This window comes from Phyllostomus hastatus, unplaced genomic scaffold (assembly GCF_019186645.2).
Source record: "Phyllostomus hastatus isolate PE091 unplaced genomic scaffold, TTU_PhHast_1.1 phas_scaffold_78, whole genome shotgun sequence".
In the NCBI taxonomy this organism is placed as follows: Eukaryota; Metazoa; Chordata; class Mammalia; order Chiroptera; family Phyllostomidae; genus Phyllostomus; species Phyllostomus hastatus.
In genome coordinates this window covers 98,511,635-98,532,197 of record NW_025334041.1, presented here as the reverse complement: position 1 = coordinate 98,532,197, position 20,563 = coordinate 98,511,635, and the positions used below count along the sequence as shown (strand labels likewise).

At 37.8% G+C, this 20,563-nt stretch overlaps 1 protein-coding gene across 2 annotated transcripts in view; it reads right to left on the bottom strand.

Moving 5' to 3' along the window:
* Positions 1-20,563, bottom strand: part of CLHC1 (clathrin heavy chain linker domain containing 1) — a 33,804-nt gene that overhangs the window by 11,498 nt on the left and 1,743 nt on the right. The window contains exons 2-8 of one of the 2 annotated variants that reach the window (XM_045828087.1): positions 18,426-18,561; positions 14,396-14,529; positions 12,113-12,314; positions 11,889-12,001; positions 11,411-11,492; positions 9,867-9,973; positions 4,626-4,800 (exon numbers count right to left, since the gene is read on the bottom strand). In XM_045828087.1, the coding sequence (XP_045684043.1) occupies positions 4,626-4,800; positions 9,867-9,973; positions 11,411-11,492; positions 11,889-12,001; positions 12,113-12,314; positions 14,396-14,528 (812 nt within the window). In that variant the 5' untranslated portion in view covers position 14,529; positions 18,426-18,561. Of the gene's footprint in view, positions 1-4,625; positions 4,801-9,866; positions 9,974-11,410; positions 11,493-11,888; positions 12,002-12,112; positions 12,315-14,395; positions 14,530-18,425; positions 18,614-20,563 lie in introns of both variants that reach the window. The other variant, XM_045828086.1, reaches the window with a different exon arrangement.

Here is a 20,563-nt window from a genome sequence, read left to right as displayed (position 1 = left end):
AATGAGCATGAACTTTCTGATAATGTCCTCACATCTGAACCATTTCTAGTGCTCCCCGACAAGTGTTTTTTGTAGAGAGCACAGAGTCTAACTAGGCAGAGAAACAAAGGAAGCAGAGTAAAAAGAAGTGTACACACAAAAGAAGTTTCCTAGAACAGAATTACGTGAAGGCCCAGTAACTGAAGGCTGTACAGAGGTGGTGGGAGGAAGACCCTTGGCACTGGTAAACGGTAGTGCCATCCATCCAGAACAGTGTCAGGACTATCCAGAGCCCTGCAGGAATAGAATAGGAATTTGGAATAGGTGGCAGCAGTCAGCAGCATGCAAATCAGCATTTTTATGTTTGGGACATTTCTACGTCATGACTGTTATTTAGGAAGTGCTTACATTAGTCCATCCACCTCCCTTATGATATACTTTTTAATTTTAAATTTTTTTTTAAATTTTTATTTATTTATTTTTAGAGAGGGAAGGGAGGGAAATAGAGACAGGGAGAGAGGGAGAGAAACATCAATGTGCGGTTGCTGGGGGTTATGGCCTGCAACCCAGGAATGTACCCTGGCTGGGAATCGAACCTGGGACACTTTGGTTCCCAGCCCACGCTCAATCCACTGAGCTACACCAGCCAGGGCTTTAATTTTTAAATTTTTAATTCATCTTTTTAGAGAGAGGGAAAGGGTGGGAGAAAGACAGGGAGAGAAAGAGTAGATGTGTGACAGAAAACATCTATCAGTTGTCTCTTGCAGGCCCCCAACTGGGGACCTGGCCCACAAACCAAGCGTGTGCCTGACTGGGAATTGAACCTGTGACCTTTCGGTTTGCACATTAGCACTCAATCTACTGAACAACACCAGTCAGGGCTAATACACTTTTTAAAGATGGTAACTGTAACTCTCTGATATGTAGCCTATGTCCCCATGCATTCAGAGTTAAGGAAACATGGCCCTTAGGCTGTAAAACAAGCAGGCCATGACTATTAGAGTGATGACAGGGAGGCCTTTCCTCAGTCTGCCCTCCAACACTCACAACCCAAACCACATGCACACAGACCCAGCAAATGCTGTATCTACCCCGACGTTGATCTTCATAAGCTGGTAGACGCTGTTTTGCTGCCTCACCCAGGCCCCCTCTACTGGACCAGTGCCTTCTCACATTGACTACAAACAGTTCACAGATGCCCCTTTCCGAAGAATTGCTCTCAGTTCACAGGAGCCAACTCGCCCAGAAGATTATGCTTATCTTCCAATCCCACAGTGGTCTAGAGCTGATGGCTAACTAATAAGGGTACAAAAGGCCAATCCCATAACCAAGGGGAAACAGCTCTGTGGTATTGTTCATGCTCCACAGCCCCTCTCCCTTTAATACTGGCTAATACTAGATTTGCCTGAGTTCACGTCCTTGCTTGGCTCTTTCCCCTTTTCTATCCTACCTACTTCTTCCCTTACAAAATTTCCCAAGGAGTAGTCTATCAGTAAATGACATGCACCAACATCCAAGTATCATGCTCTCTCAAAGGGAATAGGGAGCCTGAGTGCCAAACATATTCCTCTCTGCCCTGTTATGTAGCAACAGTCCTACCTTCTCATGACAATCAAAGTCAATCAGGACCTCCAGACTCACAGAGCCTAACACAGGCATGGGAAGCACAAAATCCCTGTGATGTTTAATTTTATGTGTCAACTGGACTGGGTCGAGGAGTGCCCAGATATATGGTCAAATATTATTTTGATTGTGTCTGGGATGATGTATTTGGATGAGAGTAACATTTGAATTGGTATACTGAGTAAAGCAAATGGCCCTCCTGAATATGGGTGGCAATCAGTTGAAGGCCTGAATAGCAGAGAAAGGCCAGTTGTCCCTCAAATAAGAGGAAACTCCTCCAGTGTGGCTACTTTAACTATGACATCAGTCTTCCCCAGCTTTTGGACTCAAACAGAAGCATTGGCTCTTCTCGGGTCTTGAGCCTACCGGCTTTGGGACTGGAATTTACACTGTTGGTTCTGTTAGGTCTCTAGCTTGCTGACTGCAAATCTTGGAACTTCTCAGCCTCCATAATTACATGAGCAAATTTCTTATACTACATATACAGAAAATATACATATCCTATTTAGTCTATTTCTCTGGAGAACCCTGACTAATAAACTCTCTAACTGGGTTTCTGGTAGTGAGTTGAACACAGCCACTCTTTACTTTTCAGACCCAAGTATTCTACCTGTTGGGGAGATAGCATTATATAATTGTCATTGGTTTAAAGAGTGCACTTCATCCTAAAGGATGTTACTTCATCTTAAGTACCACCTGAACCATCCATGAGCCAAGTTTTGGTTTTTATGCCATGATCTACTGGTCTTAGGTAACCCCATGAGGCCACAGGTGAGAGCTGTGCAGGAGGTATCAGTCCTTCAGGGGTAGTTGGCATGGGTTCTGGGCCACCTGTTCGTGAAGCTTACCTATATGCTCTAAACCTGCTTGAACTTGCTCTTGGTTGTACCGGCTTTTGAATGGGCTCTTCTGAGCCCACCTGACCGCATGACTTGGTGAGTTTGTCAGAACCCAGTTCATGATGAGCAGCTCTAGTTGTAGTCATTGGTGTTCCATGGATAAACGCTCCAATTTTGGCAGGGCCCAGTAGTTGATTTTTGAATGGTATATAGTTGTCTGTTACAGGTAGCCGATAATCTACTGGGTATCTGTGAGTAGTCCCACGCCAATTGAAAACTGGAGGTGGGTAAACCAATAACCATGGTTTGATAAAGGCATGGTTACCACAATCAACCCACTAGACAAACCATCACGACCAACAGAAGGAAGTGTAAGAGTGAAAAGAATCTAAAATGGGTAATAGAGGAGAAAAATGATGAACACTAATTAATACTGATGACTCTCAAAGCAGTCATAAGGGCAAGAAGTCAGACCAAGAAGAATAAAAGAATACATAAGGTATGAGTTTGTTTACACAAAATTCTAGAAAAAGAAACCTAATCTACAGTGACAGAAAGCAGATCAGTGGTTACCTAAAGATAGGGAGGAGTGTGAAATGAGGGGGTGAAAGGAAGGAAGAGGCATTATAAAGGGACACAAGGAAACATTTGAACATCATGGATATGTTATCTTGACTGTGATGATTTCATGGGCATATACATATGTCAAAACTTGTCAAACTGTACACTTTAAACTCATGCAGTTTATTATATGTCAATTATATCTCCATAATGCTGTTTTTAAAAAAAACTCATCAGATTGTATACTTTAAATATGTATAGGGTACTATATGTAAATTATATTTCAATAAAGTTGTAAAAAAATTACAGCTAAAGAACCAATTATAATGACAAGGGCTACATAGTTCATCCCATTAACTCTCCCCTTTTTTTCCTTAGAGGGACGGGAAGGGAGGGTGAAAGGGAGACAAACGTTAATGTGAGAGAGAAACATCAATTGGTTGCCTTTCATACACACCCCGACCAGGGACCAAACCTGCAACCTAGGCATGTGCCTTCACAGGGAATCGAACAGGGCACCTTTCACTTTGTGGGATGACATCCAACCAACTTTGATGTGATGAGCCACATCAGTCAGGGCAACCCTCCTCTTTTAAGCTTCCCCTAGAATTATGACCACAGAATCCTAGAGAAAATGTGTCTGGATGGAGTGACATTCCTGTGAGAAGCAAATAGATCTGTATTATGCAAATAGATGTCTGATGTAGATGCTGTTTTCCTGTTGTGCTCAAACCCTCTTTATTGGGCCAGTATACCCTTCCTCAACTGCTCTGAGAACTGACTGGCAGTGGCTCACAGGTCCCTCCCTTCCAGTGAATTGCCCTTGGTTGGTGAGAACCACCATGCCCATGAAGTTAAGTGCTCCCACTCCATTGGGGCAGCCAACAGCCCCTGAATGACTGATAAAAAGGTATAAAAGGCCAGCCCCTTGCTTCAAGGTGAACTAGTTCTGTGGTGTGGTTTATACTCTGGAGCCATCCCTCTATAAATAAGGCCAAGGGTAGAACATGCCTGAGATCATATCCTTGCTTGGCTCTTTCCTCCTCCCTATTCTGCTTCACTTATGCATTTTCTTCGAAGATCTCCGTCTATCAATCATATGCACCCAAATTCCTTCTTCAGGCTTTGGTTCCAGGGAACCCAACCTAAGGGAACCCTGGTACTAATTTGTTAACCTGTGCTGAGACCCAGCTCCAAGAAGCCATGTCCTGCCTGTCCACTCTAGTTTGTATGTTCTCCTAAATGCTGCCTTGATCCGTGATCCCCCTGCTTATAAATTTTCTCCTGGGTTTACCCTTTACATGTATCCACAGCATACCTGGAATCTGGTTCCTGCCTTACTCTTCTAGGCAGCGTGATACTAATCAATCCTTTTCTATCCTTACTGATCAATTTCCGTCCATCATTAAGTGGTTATGAGTCATCTTATAAACTGGCATGAGTCAACTCCTAATCAGTTGTGACTAAGCCCAGTGCTCCATGAATGCTTAGAAAACACTTTCTAATTGTAATAGAGACCTGAAATAAATGCTCAAATAATGTATTGATAAGAAAAACTATTAAATTTTTAAGAACTTCCTTAACTAAATATCAAGATTAAGTTAAAAGTTTAATTTTGCTTACCTTTCCTGAGTGACCCAATTGATAACTAAATCTAGACGTTTTTCAGACAATCCACATTTGATTCCTTCCAGAGTGAGTTCTGCATTAACAGGACGTCTATGAGCATGACTTGTGCTGAAGATAGCCTCAAAAAATAAGAGTAATGGAGAAGGCTTTCCTCTAATTTTTCCAACAGCTACAGGGAGAAGAAGTTTTTATGTCAAGTACTTTAAGTAATAGTTTTCTTTCCTTACTTTATATTATTTTCATCTTTTTGCATTTTCTAAAAAAATTAATCTAAAATTATATATTTAGGCCCTGGCTGGCGTAGCTCAGTGGATTGAGCATGGGCTGTGAACCAAAGCATCTCAGGTTCGATTCCCAGTCAGGACACATGCCTGGGTTGCAGGCCATGGCCCCCAGCAACCGCACATTGATACATCTCTCTCTCTCTTTTTCTCTCCCTCCCTCCCTCCCTCCCTTCTCTCTCTAAAAATAAATAAGTAAAATCTTTAAAAAAAAGAAAAAAGAAAAAAATTATAAAAAAATAAAATTATATATTTATAATTGCTAATTAATGCTTATGTATTGAACTTTATATTTTGGATAATGACTAAACATTTATACTACATGAAAGCCAAGGCAGAGATTGGAGTGACGTATCTATAAGCTAAGGAATACCGAAAAATGTTGACAGCCACCGAGAAGCTAAACGAGAAGCATGGAATGGAATCTCCCTCAGAACCTTTTGAAGGAACTTTAAAAAGCTGAAAGAATATACTACCAGCAGGCCTGCACTGTGAGAAATGTTAAAGGTAGTCTTTTAAGCAGAAAGAAAATGATACTAGATAGAAATATAAATTTACACAAAGGAACAAAGATCAAACAATGGTATATGCTACCAATATAAAAATTTAGAAATATTCTGTTTTTATATATCAAGTGATATAATGTGATGAATTAAAGATTTAATCTGTAAACCCTAAAGCAACAACCAAATAAATCAACAAAAAGTTATAGCTCATAAATCAACAAAGGAGAAAAAATAGAATCATAAAAAATTAAACTAATCCAAAAGAAGGCAGAAAAAGAGAAAAAGTAACAAAGAAGAGTTGAGGAAGATAGAAAGCAAATAAAAATCAACAATGTCACAATCATTAAATATAAATGATCCAAACACTGCATTTTCAGATTGTATAAAAAAGTAGGATCCAGTATGGTATCTAGAACACAACGACTTTAAACAAAGACACAAATAGATTAAAAGTATAAGAAATATACTACACTGGGACTTCTGGCAAGATGGAGGAATAGGTGGATGCACCGTACCTCCTCGCACAACCAAGAATAGAACAACAATAATTTACAGATAGAATAACACTCAGAACTGATAGAGGATTTATCTGAATGGCAGTCGGACAGCCAAGAAGTTGAAGTAAATCCGTACATCTAGACTGGTAGGAGACGATGAGCCGGGCGGGCGTGGGGCTGGCGCGGGTCAGCGGCTCGCGGAGGTTGGGGAAAATTTGGCGCGAAATTGGCGTGACAGCCATCCGGGGCACAAGAACACAGCGGTGATCCCTGAGTACGCAAGCTGTGGCTGGGGGACCCAGTGAGGCAGTGATTGTGGACCAGGGCAGAGCTCACAGCCCAGGAGCCCAGAGAAGGGTCTGAGCCCAGGAGAACAGAACTACCACCATTGTTCCCCCCCGCCCCCACCCCCACCCCCACCCCCACCCCCACCCCCACACCCACATATAACGTCACCATCTAGCGACTGGGGTGCCCAGCCCTGGTGAACACCTAAGGCTCCGCCCCCTACCGTAACAAGAGCGACCAGACCAGGAAAAAAAGAGAGACAGGGAAAGATATAAGACATGTTTCCAACAGAACAGATCAGTCCCCCAGGACTCATCCTTTTGAGCCACTAAGAAATAGCCAATCTATCAGATGCACAGTTCAAAACACTGGTGATCAGAAAGCTCACGGAATTGGTTGACTTTGGGCGCAATTTAGATGAAAGGATGCAGGTTACCATAAAAGAGATGCAGGAAGATACACGGAGGAGAGCCAATAGTGAAAGGAAGGAATCTGAGTCTCAAAACAATACAGTGGACCAGAAGGAAGATAGAATCAACCAAGCAGGAAAGCATGATGAAATAAGAATTCAAAAAATCGAGGAAAAGCTTAAGAGCATCCAGGACACCTTTAAACGTTCCAACATCCAAATTATAGGGGTACCAGAAGGGGAGGAGCAACAAGTGGAAAAGTTATTTGAACAAATAATAAAGGAGAACTTCCCCAATCTGGCAAAGGGAACAGTCTTCCAAGAAATCCAAGAAGTTCAGAGAGCCCCAAAGAAGTTGGACCCAAGAAGAAACACACCAAGGCACATCATAATTACATTAGCCAAGGTAAAAACGAAGGAGAGAATCCTAGAAGCAGCAAGAGATAAGGGGACAGTAACCTACAAAGGAGTTCCCATCAAACTGTCAGCTGATTTCTCCAAAGAGACCCTACAGGCAAGAAGGGGCTGGAAAGAAATATTCCAAGTCATGAAAGACATGGACCTACATCCCAGATTGCTCTATCCAGCAAAGCTCTCATTTAGAATGGAAGGGAAGATAAAGTGCTTTTCAGATAAGGTCAAATTAAAGGAGTTAATCATCACCAAGCCCTTATTTTATGAAATGCTAAAGGGACTTATCTAAGAAAAGAAGATAAAGAAAAGACATGTATAGTAAAAGGACAGCAAACTCACAATTATTAACAACCACACCTAAAGCAAAACCAAAAGAAACTAAGTAAACAACTAGAACAGGAACAGAACCACAGAAATGGAGGGCACTTGGAGGGCTAGCAGCAGCGGGGTGGGAGGAGGAAAGAGGGGGAAAAGGTATAGAGAATAAGTAGCATACAATGTAGGTTGAAAATAAATAGGGGGAGGGCAAGAATAGTACGGGAAATGTAGAAGCTAAAGAACTCATAAGTTTGACACATGGACATGAACTAAAGGGGGGCAATGTGGGTTAGGGTTAGGGGGTACAGGGTGGAGGGGAGAGAAGGGGGGAAATGGGACAACTGTAATAGCATAATCAATAAAATATATTTAAAAAAATAAATATACTACACTAATATTAATCAAAAGAAAGATAGACTGACACTTTCAATCTCAAAACTTAGTAGAAAGCTATTGTAATCAAGGCAGTATGATACTGATATAGGATAAAAATTTAGAGCAATAGAATAGAATAAACCCTGGTCAATTGATTTTTCTACAAGGAGCCATAAAATTCAATGGGTAAAGGCAGGTCTTTTTCTTAACAAATGGTGCTGGGGAAACTAGGTACCCAATACAAAGGAATGCATCTGGACCCCTACTTTCCACCATGCACAAACACTAACTCAAAGTAGATCACAGACCTAAATATATAAAACTCTTAGAAGAGAACACAGGATCTTTAGTTAGACAGAGTCCTTGGATTCAACAGCTAAAGCACAGCCATAAAAGAACAGAATAAATTGAACTTCATCAAGGTTAAAAAATTTTGTGCTTCAAAAAACAGCATCAAGAAAGTGAAAAGATAGTCCAATAGACTGAAAGAAAATATTTGAATATCATCTATCTGATAAGAGATTTTTATCCAGGACACAGAAAGAACTCTTATAACTCATTAATAAAACACATAAATACTACAACTTTTCAATGAGCAAAGAAGAGAAATATCTCCAAAGAAGTCATACCAATAGCCAATAGATACATGAAAGGATGCTCCACCTTGTTAGTCATTAGGGACATGGAAATCAAAGCCTCACTGAGATACCACTTCACACAGATTAATGAGTGCTGATAAAAATGTGAAGAAACTGGAACCCAAATGCACTGCTGGTGGGAATGGAAAGCAGCACAAACAGCTTAGCAGTTCCTCAAAGTATCAACATGCAGTTACTGTATAACCCAGCAATTCCACTCCCAAGTGTCTAACCAAGAGAAATAAAAACATATGTCCACACAAAAACTTGTGTACAAATGCTCATAGCTGCACTACACATAATAGCCAAAAAGTGGAAACACCCCAAATGACCACCAACTAATGGGTTAACTTTGACACGTCCCTGGCACCATATATAAAAATTAACTCAAATTGGATCACAGACCTAAAAGTAAACCTAAAACTACAAAATCCTTATAAAAATTTAGGAGAAACATCTCCACAGATTAGGCACAGATTTCTTAGGTACAATGCCAGTGTCACGATTCATAAAAGAAAAATTCTCAAATTAGACTTCAACAAAATTAAAAATTTCTAACCTTAATAAAGATACTATTAAAAGAATGAAAAGACATGCCACAAATTAAGAGGAAATATTTGTAAATCATTTATCTGATAAAGAACTTATAGTCATACAATGGAATACCACTCATAAATAAAAAGAATAAACTATTAATAAGTACCACATGGATGAATTTCAAAATAATTATGCTGAGTTTAAGAAGCCAGTCAAAAAAGAATACCTACTATATAATTCTACTTATATAAAATACTAGAAAATGCAAAGCAGACTAGCGGATGCTTAGGGACCAGAGGGGAAGCTGTGGAGGGAATGGTGGGCGGAGTGAGAAGTAGAGGGAGAAAAGGATCCTCGAGGGGAATGAGGGAAATTTGGGGTGATACACATGTCAAAACTTATCAAACTGTATACTTTAAATGGGTAAAATTTGTTGAATGTATATCAACTTACAACAACGGAACTGTTTTTAAAAGGAAGTGGAAGAGTGGGTACATGGCAGGAAAGGAGGGTACGGGGGAATAAATGGATGGAGACTTGACTTGGGGTGGTGAACACACAATACAGTGCACAGATGGTGTATTACAGAATTGTGCCCCTGAAACCTGTATAATTTTGTTAACCAGCATTGCCTCAATAAATTCAATAAAAAAGAAAAATATTAAAAGAAAAAAAAATAAAAGGAACTGGAACAAATTTGACAAAATACTAACATTTATTAAATCTTGATAGTTGTACATGGCTGTTATGTTTCTCTATACTGTTCTGTATATGTAAAATATTTCATAATTTAACTTAGAAAACTAATCAAACTTTTAATGTTATAGCTAAGGAAACTAAGTAAACAAACGGTAGAGATAAGACTGGAGCTTAGATCTTTAGTCTCTCAGTTCAGTGATCTTCCCATTCTATCACAGGGAAAGAGTAAAATTTGCATACATACATAAGGTTCTGAGAGAATTCTATGCTTACCCTTAAATTTTTCCACTGTCCCAATGTTTTGAAGAATTCTTCTAGGACTTCTTGCTGCAAAACAAATTGCCTTCTCGTATTCACCAAGTGAGATTAATTCGTTGAACCTACAGCCATTGTATTTCATTATACATTATAAAAAGTATACAAAAAAGAAAACTGATTAGAAATGCCTAATACAGACTAAACATAGTGGCATAGTAATATAGAAAAGGAAATCTAATAAATTATAATTAGATTCATTCACTCTGTAAGATGTTTTTTCATTTTTTTCCCTAGTTTGCTGTCACTCTTACAGCCTTAGAATAAAACTCTCACCTGCCAGCTGACTTTGACCCTGATCCTGTACTTTATTCCTATAGTATTTATACAAGCCTTAGAAAACAGACAGAATTTGAAGTGAATTACAATGAGCTCAGATTTTTTTTCTCCCATATCATCTCTGGATAAAAGGGGGAGTCAGGGAAAAGAAGGGCAATCTGCTTAGAAGCTCACCTAGGGGAAATATTGAAATAATTGAACACAAAGACTGCCAAGTTGAAAGATCAAGAGGTGTCCTTGGTATTCAGAAGCCTCTGTCGCTCTGCCAGGCATCAGAATCCCAGTTAAATATGAGACCAACGCAAGAAGAAAAGATAATAGTTCAAATAACTTAAGCTTCCACTCCTCTTCCTAAGGCAGAATGTCTTCAAATCAGCCCTTACCTTACAATTAATAAACCTAGGGCAAACACGATTTACACAGTGTTGCAAATAAATGTGGAACCCCCCAGAGGAGAAAAACACCAAAGTAATATTATGCAAAATACATAAAACTTTTAACCTCATTATGGGTTTTCTCTCATATCTAAAGCTGGGAGACTTAGAGAGGAATACTATGTAAGGAAATAACACAGGCTTTGGTGTCTCCCAAAATAATTTTCACTCCTTATTTATATCATATTAACATGCAAATAAACAGTTAAAACTGTTTAATACGTCAGCTTAGGAATATTACATATGTTCATTACATATTGACCTTTTAGCCTATGAATTAACTTCTTAATGAATAAAGTCTTAAATTTCCTTGAGCCTCTATTATACACTATATATAATAACTTAAGTATTGGGCAAAAATAAGCCTTTTTAATATGTCATAGGATAAAAATAATGAGAAAAAAAGCCTGAATTGGTTAGGATAATCTGATGACTCAAGAAGACATTCTCAAAAACATTTTATAACATCAAGTTGATGGTGAAGCAATGTAGGAAAAATATAAACAAAAGTTAAATCAACACTGCAATCTACCTATAGTCTTTGAAATATTTCCTAGTCTACCAATCTGGTAGTTTTGTCATAAAGAATCTATTTTTTTAAATTCTAGCTTATTTTCTAATTTGTCCACCAGAGTAAGATTTTAAAGATACAAAATCTAGAGGCTACAGCTTATCAAAATGCTAAATAAACAATAAATAAATATTAAATATGAATTAATGTGTAAATACATATTAAATAAATGCAACATTATTTTAATAAGGAAAAATAAAAGCTTTTAAAATATTTGCCTTTCAATGTAGTAAAGCAGAATTTCCGCTTCTTTTGCCTTGCTTGGGTCTTCACACAGTTCTTCAACAATGCCTTGGTCACCTACAAATATTGAAAGAGCCATCAGATAACATTTAAGGCTCTAAAATCAACAGAAAATAATAGGCATGTAGATGTTTAATACCAACAACTAAATGCCGCAGTTTCTATTAGCACCAGTCTCTTCTAAACTGAGTGGCCTCCCTTTCCCTTTCTTCCTTATTTTAAGGCACATTTTCAAGCATCATCTCTTCAGCTCACAGAGTCTACTCTTTACCAATTATCTGTTGAAGGAAGACTCCCATAGGGTAACAGAGACCTAATAGAAATAAGTGTATTTTTGTTTTCCTTAAACTCAGCCTAGGAAAATCCCCACTCTTTTGCTTTCTGTGTGTGGGGGAGAGGGAAGGGAGGAAAGTTTTCCACTATTTGTATTAATTAAATATATAGATAAACTACCATATAAATCTTTAGTTTTCTCCATTTGCTTCATGAAGTCTTGGAATGAGGTGCTCATATCAGATTTCACCCATGAAGTAAGTGCATAGAAAATAATCTGCAGTCTTTGATGGCTGTAAAGATAAAAAACACCAACATACTGAACCTAAAGTCAAATAGCAGAACACTACAATAAACATAAATAAAGGCTTCAAACTTAAAAAATATATAATCAACTTGCATACCGAAACTGTAATTCTTTGTTGGTATTTTCAGCTTCATCTCGCCGTTTTAATATCACAATCATCTCCTCCTCTAAATGTGCCTTTCTCTGAGCTGGTACATATTTTTTTGACATTAATTGTTTAATTTCTGCATATTTATCTTCAAGATGTTTCAGGTATTTATTGAGAGCATCTAAATTGACAGATTCTTCAAGAGTCATGCCTATGGATGGGTAAAAGGGTCAAATCAAACAAGCCAAGCCATATGTGGGACTCTTGTGCTCAAAAGCAAAGTAGGTCAGACAGTTCTCTGTGTCAAGATATAATTAAGAAATGGTAGCACAAACTTGTAGTTTACTGAACATTAAACAGAATTAGCAGACAGTTTTAGATAGCTAGCAGTTTTTAAGCATATCAATTAAGACTCAAAGATTGATTGTCCAAACCTTAGTATCTTAAGACAGAAAATTTTAATGACTTCATCACCACACCTTGCGAACCCCTAAATAACACTGTTACTCAATAATGCTAAGACCTTCTGTCTAACAATTCAGGATTTCTGCCCAGTGATTTCTAAGCAAAGCATCCATTAAACTACTAGAGCTAACCCCAGGGTAATCTGTTTATTCTTTCCAATGAAAAGCTTACAAAATGCCAGCCATATCTCTAGTCCCCTCTCCCTGTAATTGCTCCTTTACACATTATTCATAACAACACAGTTCAAATGACTTCCCTTCTCATTCAGGCTAATTGGTGTCTTTATTTAATTTATTTGTTTGTATGTTTGTTTGTGAGAGAGGAAGAGAGGGAGAAAGAGAAATAGCAATGTGAGAGAAAAACATCAATTGCCTCCTGTATGGCATGTGCCCTGACCAAGAATTAAACCAGCAACTCTTCGCTTTGCAGGACGACTTTCAATCAACCGAGCGCACTGGTCAGCGTTAATTGTTGCCTTTAAAGGCATACCTCAAAATTCTTCTCCAGAACCCCCCTGTATTAATTGTACTCAATTTTAATCATTCCCTTACTCTGAATCCTCTCATTATTTAAACAATTTGTTAGTTATTCTGTACTAACTCATATGTATCTTATCTATATTTTGTTAGTCATAATTTTATTTTTGAAAATAAATCTAGTCCCTGCCTCCACTGAACATGGGCTGATCATCCAACCTCAGCTGAAATTCTGCGGTGGTGAGTAACTCATTATTTCAAGACATAGCTTCTTCCATTGAATACAAATCTGCCTTCCTAATATTTCAAGCTATTGATTCTGCATCTGGATAAACACTAGTTAAAATCCATAAGAGTTTTGAATATAGTTATCTATTCTCAAAGACTTTCTTATCTGCAGGATGAATATTTGTAATTCCTGTCTACTCATCATACAAACTTCTCAACACCCTGGATAAATTCCAGGGTACACTACAATTTCTTAAAATGAGGCTTAGCTGAAGATGAGGAAACAGTGAATGCTGACATCAATATGAGTCAACAACATTCACCATAACTTAATACACTACAGTTTTTACATGTATTATATATACCATGGTTTCTCAAACTTTAAGTACATCAGAATAACCTGGAGAATTTGGTAAAATACTGACTCTTGGAGCCCTGGCTGGTGTGGCTCAGTGGATTAAGCGCTGACCTGAGAACCAGAGGGTCGCAGGTTGGATTCCCAGTCAGGGTACATGCCTGGGTTGCGGGCCAGATCCTCCAGTGGTGGATGCATGAGAGACAACCACACGTTGATGTTTCTCTCCCTCTCTTTCTCCCTCCCTTCCCCTTTCTCTAAACATAAATAAATAAAATCTATTTAAAAACACCGACTCTTGGGCTCTAGCCCTACCTCCACTCCACTCCCATCCTTGGGGCTCTGACACAGTAACTGCAGTGGGGCCAAAGAATTTGCATTTCTGACAGGTTCCCAGTTAATGCTGATGCTGACCAGAAACCACACTAAGAACTATTATACTTTATATAATCCAATTAGACTGGAACTCTTTTAATCTTTTAGGATTTTCTTATTCCTTTGTTTCTGCCTAGAATCCTCGCTCAAGTATTTTATAAAATAAGGATAAAGTCCTGCTATCCTTGAAAATATACACATAGCACATATATACTAATTTATATGTGCTATTTATACATATGCATGTATAAATAATAAGTTATGCATGTATAGTTATGCATGTATAAATTCTAACTGTCCCCAGTTATACATATTCATATATAAATCCATGTAATAAGTAATAACTGGGGACAGTTAGAATTTCTTTCAAATATTTTACACAAAATACAGTACCTGGAATAGGTTTTGAAGGATTTTTGCAGAAAGAAAAATGTTTTATTTCCTTCATATCACGCTCTGCCCTAAGTTGTTTTATTTCATCTATTTGCATTTGAATCTTTGAAGAATTATGTTCAATAACCCTCATTCTGAAAAACAAAAAGGCTTTCTTATGTTTCTTTCAACTAACAGTTATTTAACCATAAAATGTATAATAAAACAGGTTAATTATCATTTTTAACCATTATGGATTTAGGTGGATGTTTACAAAACAGTGCCCAGCCAAAGTTTACTAAACTCACCATAATTTTCTTTCAAGGCAAAAGTAAAATACTATGATGATTCATAACCTTATTGGAACTTCATAAGTGTTAAACATAATAATCTGGCCACAGAGTGCTGTGTCTATTCCCTTTAGTTGAAAATTACATTTGCAATTTAAAATTATTTTTCTATAAAAAATAAAATAAAATAAAATTTATTTTTGTAAGTAATTGTATACATTTCTTAGAGTTGCCATAGCAAATGACCACATACTTGGTGGCTTAAAACAACAGAAATGTACTCTCTCACAGCCCTGGAGGCCGGAAACCAGTATCACTGGGCCCAAAACAGTGTTGTCAGGACCACGCTTCCTCTAGACCCTCTCGGGGAGAATCCAGGCCTTGCTTCTTCCAGCTACTGGGGGCCACAGGCCTTCCCAGGCTGCATCACTTCTATCTCTGCTGCTGCCTGGGTTAACTCTCCTTCTGCCCCTCTCTTATAAGGACACTTGTGACTGCCTACCTGGATAATCCAAGATAATCTCCCTGTCTCAAGATCTTTAATATAATCACATCTGCAAAGACCCCTTCCCCAAATAAAGTAACATTTCAGGTTCCCAGGATTAGGACCTGATATCTTTAGGAGCTATTATTCAGCCTACTCTAGTACCATATTTTGCCAAGATAATGCACATTTTTGCCCACATGTTTGAGGGAAAAATAAGGATGCACATTATACATGGGTAGTACGAATTCTGTATCTATATAAATGTTTTTAATTCTTTTATTTATGCCTATGCATTAAAAGTGTAACTCTAGAAAGCAATGATGATATCCATATGCAAAATAAAACCCTCGGATACAATAATCAGTTTTGTTTCTAAATATAAGTAAAAAAATTGAATTAAAAAATTAAAATGAAAGATTTTTTCCTGAAAGCTTAGGCCAAAAACATGGGCATGCATTATGCATGGGAGTGCATTATACATGGCAAAATATGGTAATTTTGGTCATAGAGCTAAAAGAATGATAGCACTTCTTTGAGGTAAAACTGAGTTACTCCTGAAATGGGAATCTTAAAGAGCAAGAAGAAGAAATAAACTTTTAAGCATTATATGCAGTTCTTTCTAGCTTATCACTGATATGTTGGCCAAGGGAGAAAATAACAGATTAAAATAAATTAAATACATAAATGTCACAGGGTTTTGGCAAGTTAAAAACAAGCCTATCGGTATATAACTGCTGTCTGCATGTGTTTCTGGAGTTCTTGGTAACTACAGATTGCTCAGAACAAGTGTTTATTGAAGAAAGACTGTAGAAATAAAATATCTTTTGGATTTCATCCAAATAAACTATGCTTGTGAAAAAAAGCAATGTTAAAAGTAAACAGACATTTAAAAGAATTGAAAGCAGGGACCTAAATAGATCCTTGTACATGAATGTTCATAGTGACAAAATTCACAACAGCCAAAGGTGGAAACAGTGCAAGTATTCATCAACAGATAAAAAAACAAAATATGGTCCAAACATACAATGGGACATTATTCAGTCAAAAAAAAAGCAATGACGTCCCAATATAGGCTGTAACACGTTGAAAAGTATCTAACTATTGACTAGGTTCCACTTATAGGTGAGATCATATGGTATTTGTCTTTCACAGCCTGGCTTATTTCACTTAGTATAATGAAACCCTTGGCCAAGGTATTACTGGCAAATATGTTTTCCCATGTGGTTGGTTCTCTTTTCACTTCAATGCTGTTTTCTTTAGCTGTGCAGAAGCTTTTTATTTTGACAAGATCCCATTTGTTTATTCTTTCCTTTATGTCCCTTCTCTAAGGGACATATAATTTAACATTTAAAACATTATCAAAACCCATGAAAAACTCCTTTTTCAGTCTAAAAATTTACAAAGCTAATATATTCTTTCCAATTAAAACAGTAATTGATAACAGACTAATTTATTATTATTCATGAGATCATGTCAAATGGCAAATTGGGGGGGATAAACCATCAATGCAAACTATTGAAAAGGCAAATAATGCATTTCTTGTCCTTTTTTAACAGAAATCTTATTATTGATTCCCATTATCTCTGGTTGACTTGCACAAACTCAGACTGCACATCCAACAGTCTAAATTCATTGACCATCAGTCCTGCTCCAGTGTTCCAAGCCTTTTCACACTACATTAGAACATGGGTCCAGATGTTAGCAATGAACTTAACCAATCCTTAATAACAGTTGTATTTGCACACCCTGCATAAATGGACCTCAGTCGTCACTTTGTATCTGATGAAGAGCTATCGTACTGACCCACAGGTGAGACTGAGTGGGAGGTGGGGATGGCTGGGGCAGGGAGCAGGGCTGGGAGTATTGGAGGGAAAATGGATATGACTGTATTTGTACAACAATAAAAAAATTTAAAAAATAAATGTTAAATTTCCACCCTCAGAAAAGTATCTAATGATTGCCCCTTTCTGTAGCTACTTTTGTGATCTCTTTATCTTTGTCAATTTCACTATAATAAATCTAGTTAAGTATTTCTTATTTACTTGGGATTCTTTGGGCCCCCTATATCTGTAAATTGCTATCTTTCATCAGTTCTAGAAAATTCTCAGCCTTTATCTCTTCAAATATTGTCCCTGACCCATATTATAGTCTCTCAGAGATGTGATTACACATGACTTTTCCACTCTATCCTCCATGTCTTTTTTTATAATAGCTTTATTCAGATATAGTTCATATACTTTAAAATTAACCCATGTAAGGTATACAATTCAGTGAATTTTAGTTTATTCAAAGTTGTACAACCACTACCATTTCTAGTTCCGAAACGTTTCATCACCCCCAAAATAAGCCCTGTTCCCATTAGCAGTCTGCTGAGCGGAAGTTTATTTTCCATGCAGTCCCCCAAGGCTGGGACACTTACCCTTGGTTCACTCAGCGAGGGTGTAACCCTTTATCATCCCAGCTTTCTACAGGGAGGATTTCCCGGTGGACTACACCTCTTGGGAAGATCCTGGGCTTTCTCTTTTGTCCCCCGTGCCATGCTAAACACGGAAGTTCATGATCACTAGTTTTAATAAATACGCTCAGGGCCATAGAAGCTTTAGTGTTCCTCTTTGGCCTCCTGTTATGATCCTGCCTGAAAATCACTTATTGTCTTGTCAGCTTTCTGTTGCTTTTGGGAAGATTTTAAAAATATGTATTTTTACATAGCATTTTTTCCCAATAGAAAGATCCAACATCTAGCCAGCCATATTACCAGGTCAGATTTTGAATAATTTTCCAAGTTGATTTGAAATTATCTATCAAAATAATGTACCCATCATTTACCAAATAGAAGGAACACTGGAAATGAGACTATTTAACAAGCATGAGTATTGCACCTTCTCCCAGTGCAATGCTCTGGGTTTACTTACCAATGCAAAGGTTTACTTACCTTTGTGCATCACAGAACTAAGTGATCTAATTCAGAGGGTAACCATGAAATTGCATTATCAAATCTCCCACACAAGAAATTACCTGGAGCAACTACTTACAACCCTCAGTTTGTGATATTACAACACGCCTCCAATTTTCCTGAAATATAACATTCTCAAACAGAATTATAAGTAAAAAATACAGTTATTTCAAGCTGGTAGGAAAGGTAACATGAAAACATGGCTTTAAAATAAAATTATTTTTCAAAAAGACTGAGAACCACTGGTTATAGTTACACCAGCTAGTTAATATAACCAAGTTAACAATTATCACTTTTCGGGCTATTTACTAATATACTCACTTTGCTTCAAGTTGGATTGTCCTTTTCCTGTGATATACCAATGTTGTGGGCTCTGCTGCCAAAACTTTAAGTTTTCCATAGAGATGAAATGCAGTTCTTTGGTCTTTCTTTATTCTCTCAATAAAGGCATCGTATTCTTTTTTGATTGAAGTAAGAATGGATTTGTACGCAGTGACATATTCTATTACCTGAAATACGATTTTTCTGCCTATGCTACTGAATTTTTTTCTAGAACATTATGGATCAAAAGCCTTGCAAACAGCATTATAGATTGTTTTGTATCTTTATTTTTTAAAGATTGTATTTATTTTTAGAGAGAGGGAAAGGGAAGGAGAAAGAGAGGGAGAGAAACATCAATGTGTAGTTGCCTTTCACACGCCCCCAACTGAGGACCTGGCCTGCAACCCAGGCATGTGCCATAGACTGGGAATTGAACCAGCGACCCTTTGGTTCGCAGGCCAGCGCTCAGTCCACTGAGCCACACCAGCAAGGGCTAGATAACTTTTGAAATAAAACAAGATGAGCGATTAGAAGTCTAAAATTTTATAAATTTAGTGTTTGTACAAATATGACTGTGTATTAAAGACAGTATTTCCTGAATTGTGCTCCTTGTGAATCATTACAGTACTGTGAGCTTAAATACTAGAGAAAAAGATCATATTTTTCTTTACTTGGAATGAATACATATATTGTATGATGTCACTTAAAACCAATACCAGGTCTAATTATCCCAATTCTGGATCTTTTATACATACTTAATATCATCCCTTACCACCTCCAAATCCAGTCTCTGACTTTATTCAGATCTTGAAATTCTGGATTCTCTTTGCCTCCTTGTTTTTCTAACCTATTAGCTCCTACTGGCTGATCAACACTCAGTTTTCAAATACTCAGTTTTCAAATGGCATGTCTATACTCAATATATCAAGTAATGTAGGAAACCCCTCATCACTATACACTCATGGTTTCCAGTGGTGTTTAAGCACAGACTATGCTTGGAGAACAATGGAGGAAAATGGAAACAGTGGATGCCTGCAGAGAAGGAAAGGGAAAGAGGGTCTGATATGAAAACAATCAGACTCTCCACTGTACATTTTTTTCTCTCTCTCTCTCTCTCTCTCTTTCTTTCTCTCTCTCTCTCTTTCTTTCATATGCATTACCCATGCAAAAATAAGAAACATTTAAAATATGTCTTAAAATATTACAAATAATCTATGATCTCCAAATTGTGCTCGTGGGGATTTCAGAAGGGAATGGCAGGTAAAGAGAAGAGATGTGATCAATCCATAATTTTCTCTGAAAGCCACAATTATGCTTTCTACCCCTGCTTTGGCTCTAGTCTCTGGTACCTACCCCCCGCCCCTTAATTTTCTGTTAGCTAGACAATATCTGGGAAAAAATTTTCCAGGAGGCCATCTGGTCTCTAAAGAAATGATGTGAGGGGATTATGGATCAATGGCAAGTACCAGGAGAGGATGTCTGAGGGGCAATACTGGTTGTCTTTCTGACATGACCATACTACCTATCAAACCAAATCAGGAGGCCTGCCACGCAGGAACCCATCATGAAATAGAAGCCATTATTCTGTGGTCTTTCAAATTAAGCTGTTCCTGGTCATCCTCCACTCCACACACCTCTGGGATGTGTTACAACAATCCAAGCCAACTCAGATACATTAATGGACAGAAAATAGACTTGTGGCGATACACCGATCAGCTCCTGTATCTGTCTGCTAGAAGAAATAGATGTCAGAAGACACTCGTGGGAACCTTTGAGAACGCAGAGATTGCGCATCAAAATAAAGGAGACAGAGAGGCATGCCACAAGTAGAATAGTTTTGCTTGATCTACAAACTATTTTAAAATTTAGGAAATTTCACCTGAAAATCATATTTCTAGCTTTTCTATGAAAACTATGAAAAATCCACCAACATGGAACCATCATTCCTCAGTGGCAAGAATCAGCTGGAACATTAGACTTAGTTGGTTCTTCATATACCACTGTCCTCCATGATTCCTTATTCTCTCATAGCCACCCCACTTAACTCTTTCACATGACCTTCCCCACCTCTACCAGCATTCAAGTTTGAGAGTCCTGAATTGTGGCTTCCATTAAACCCAAGAAAACTGAGCCACACT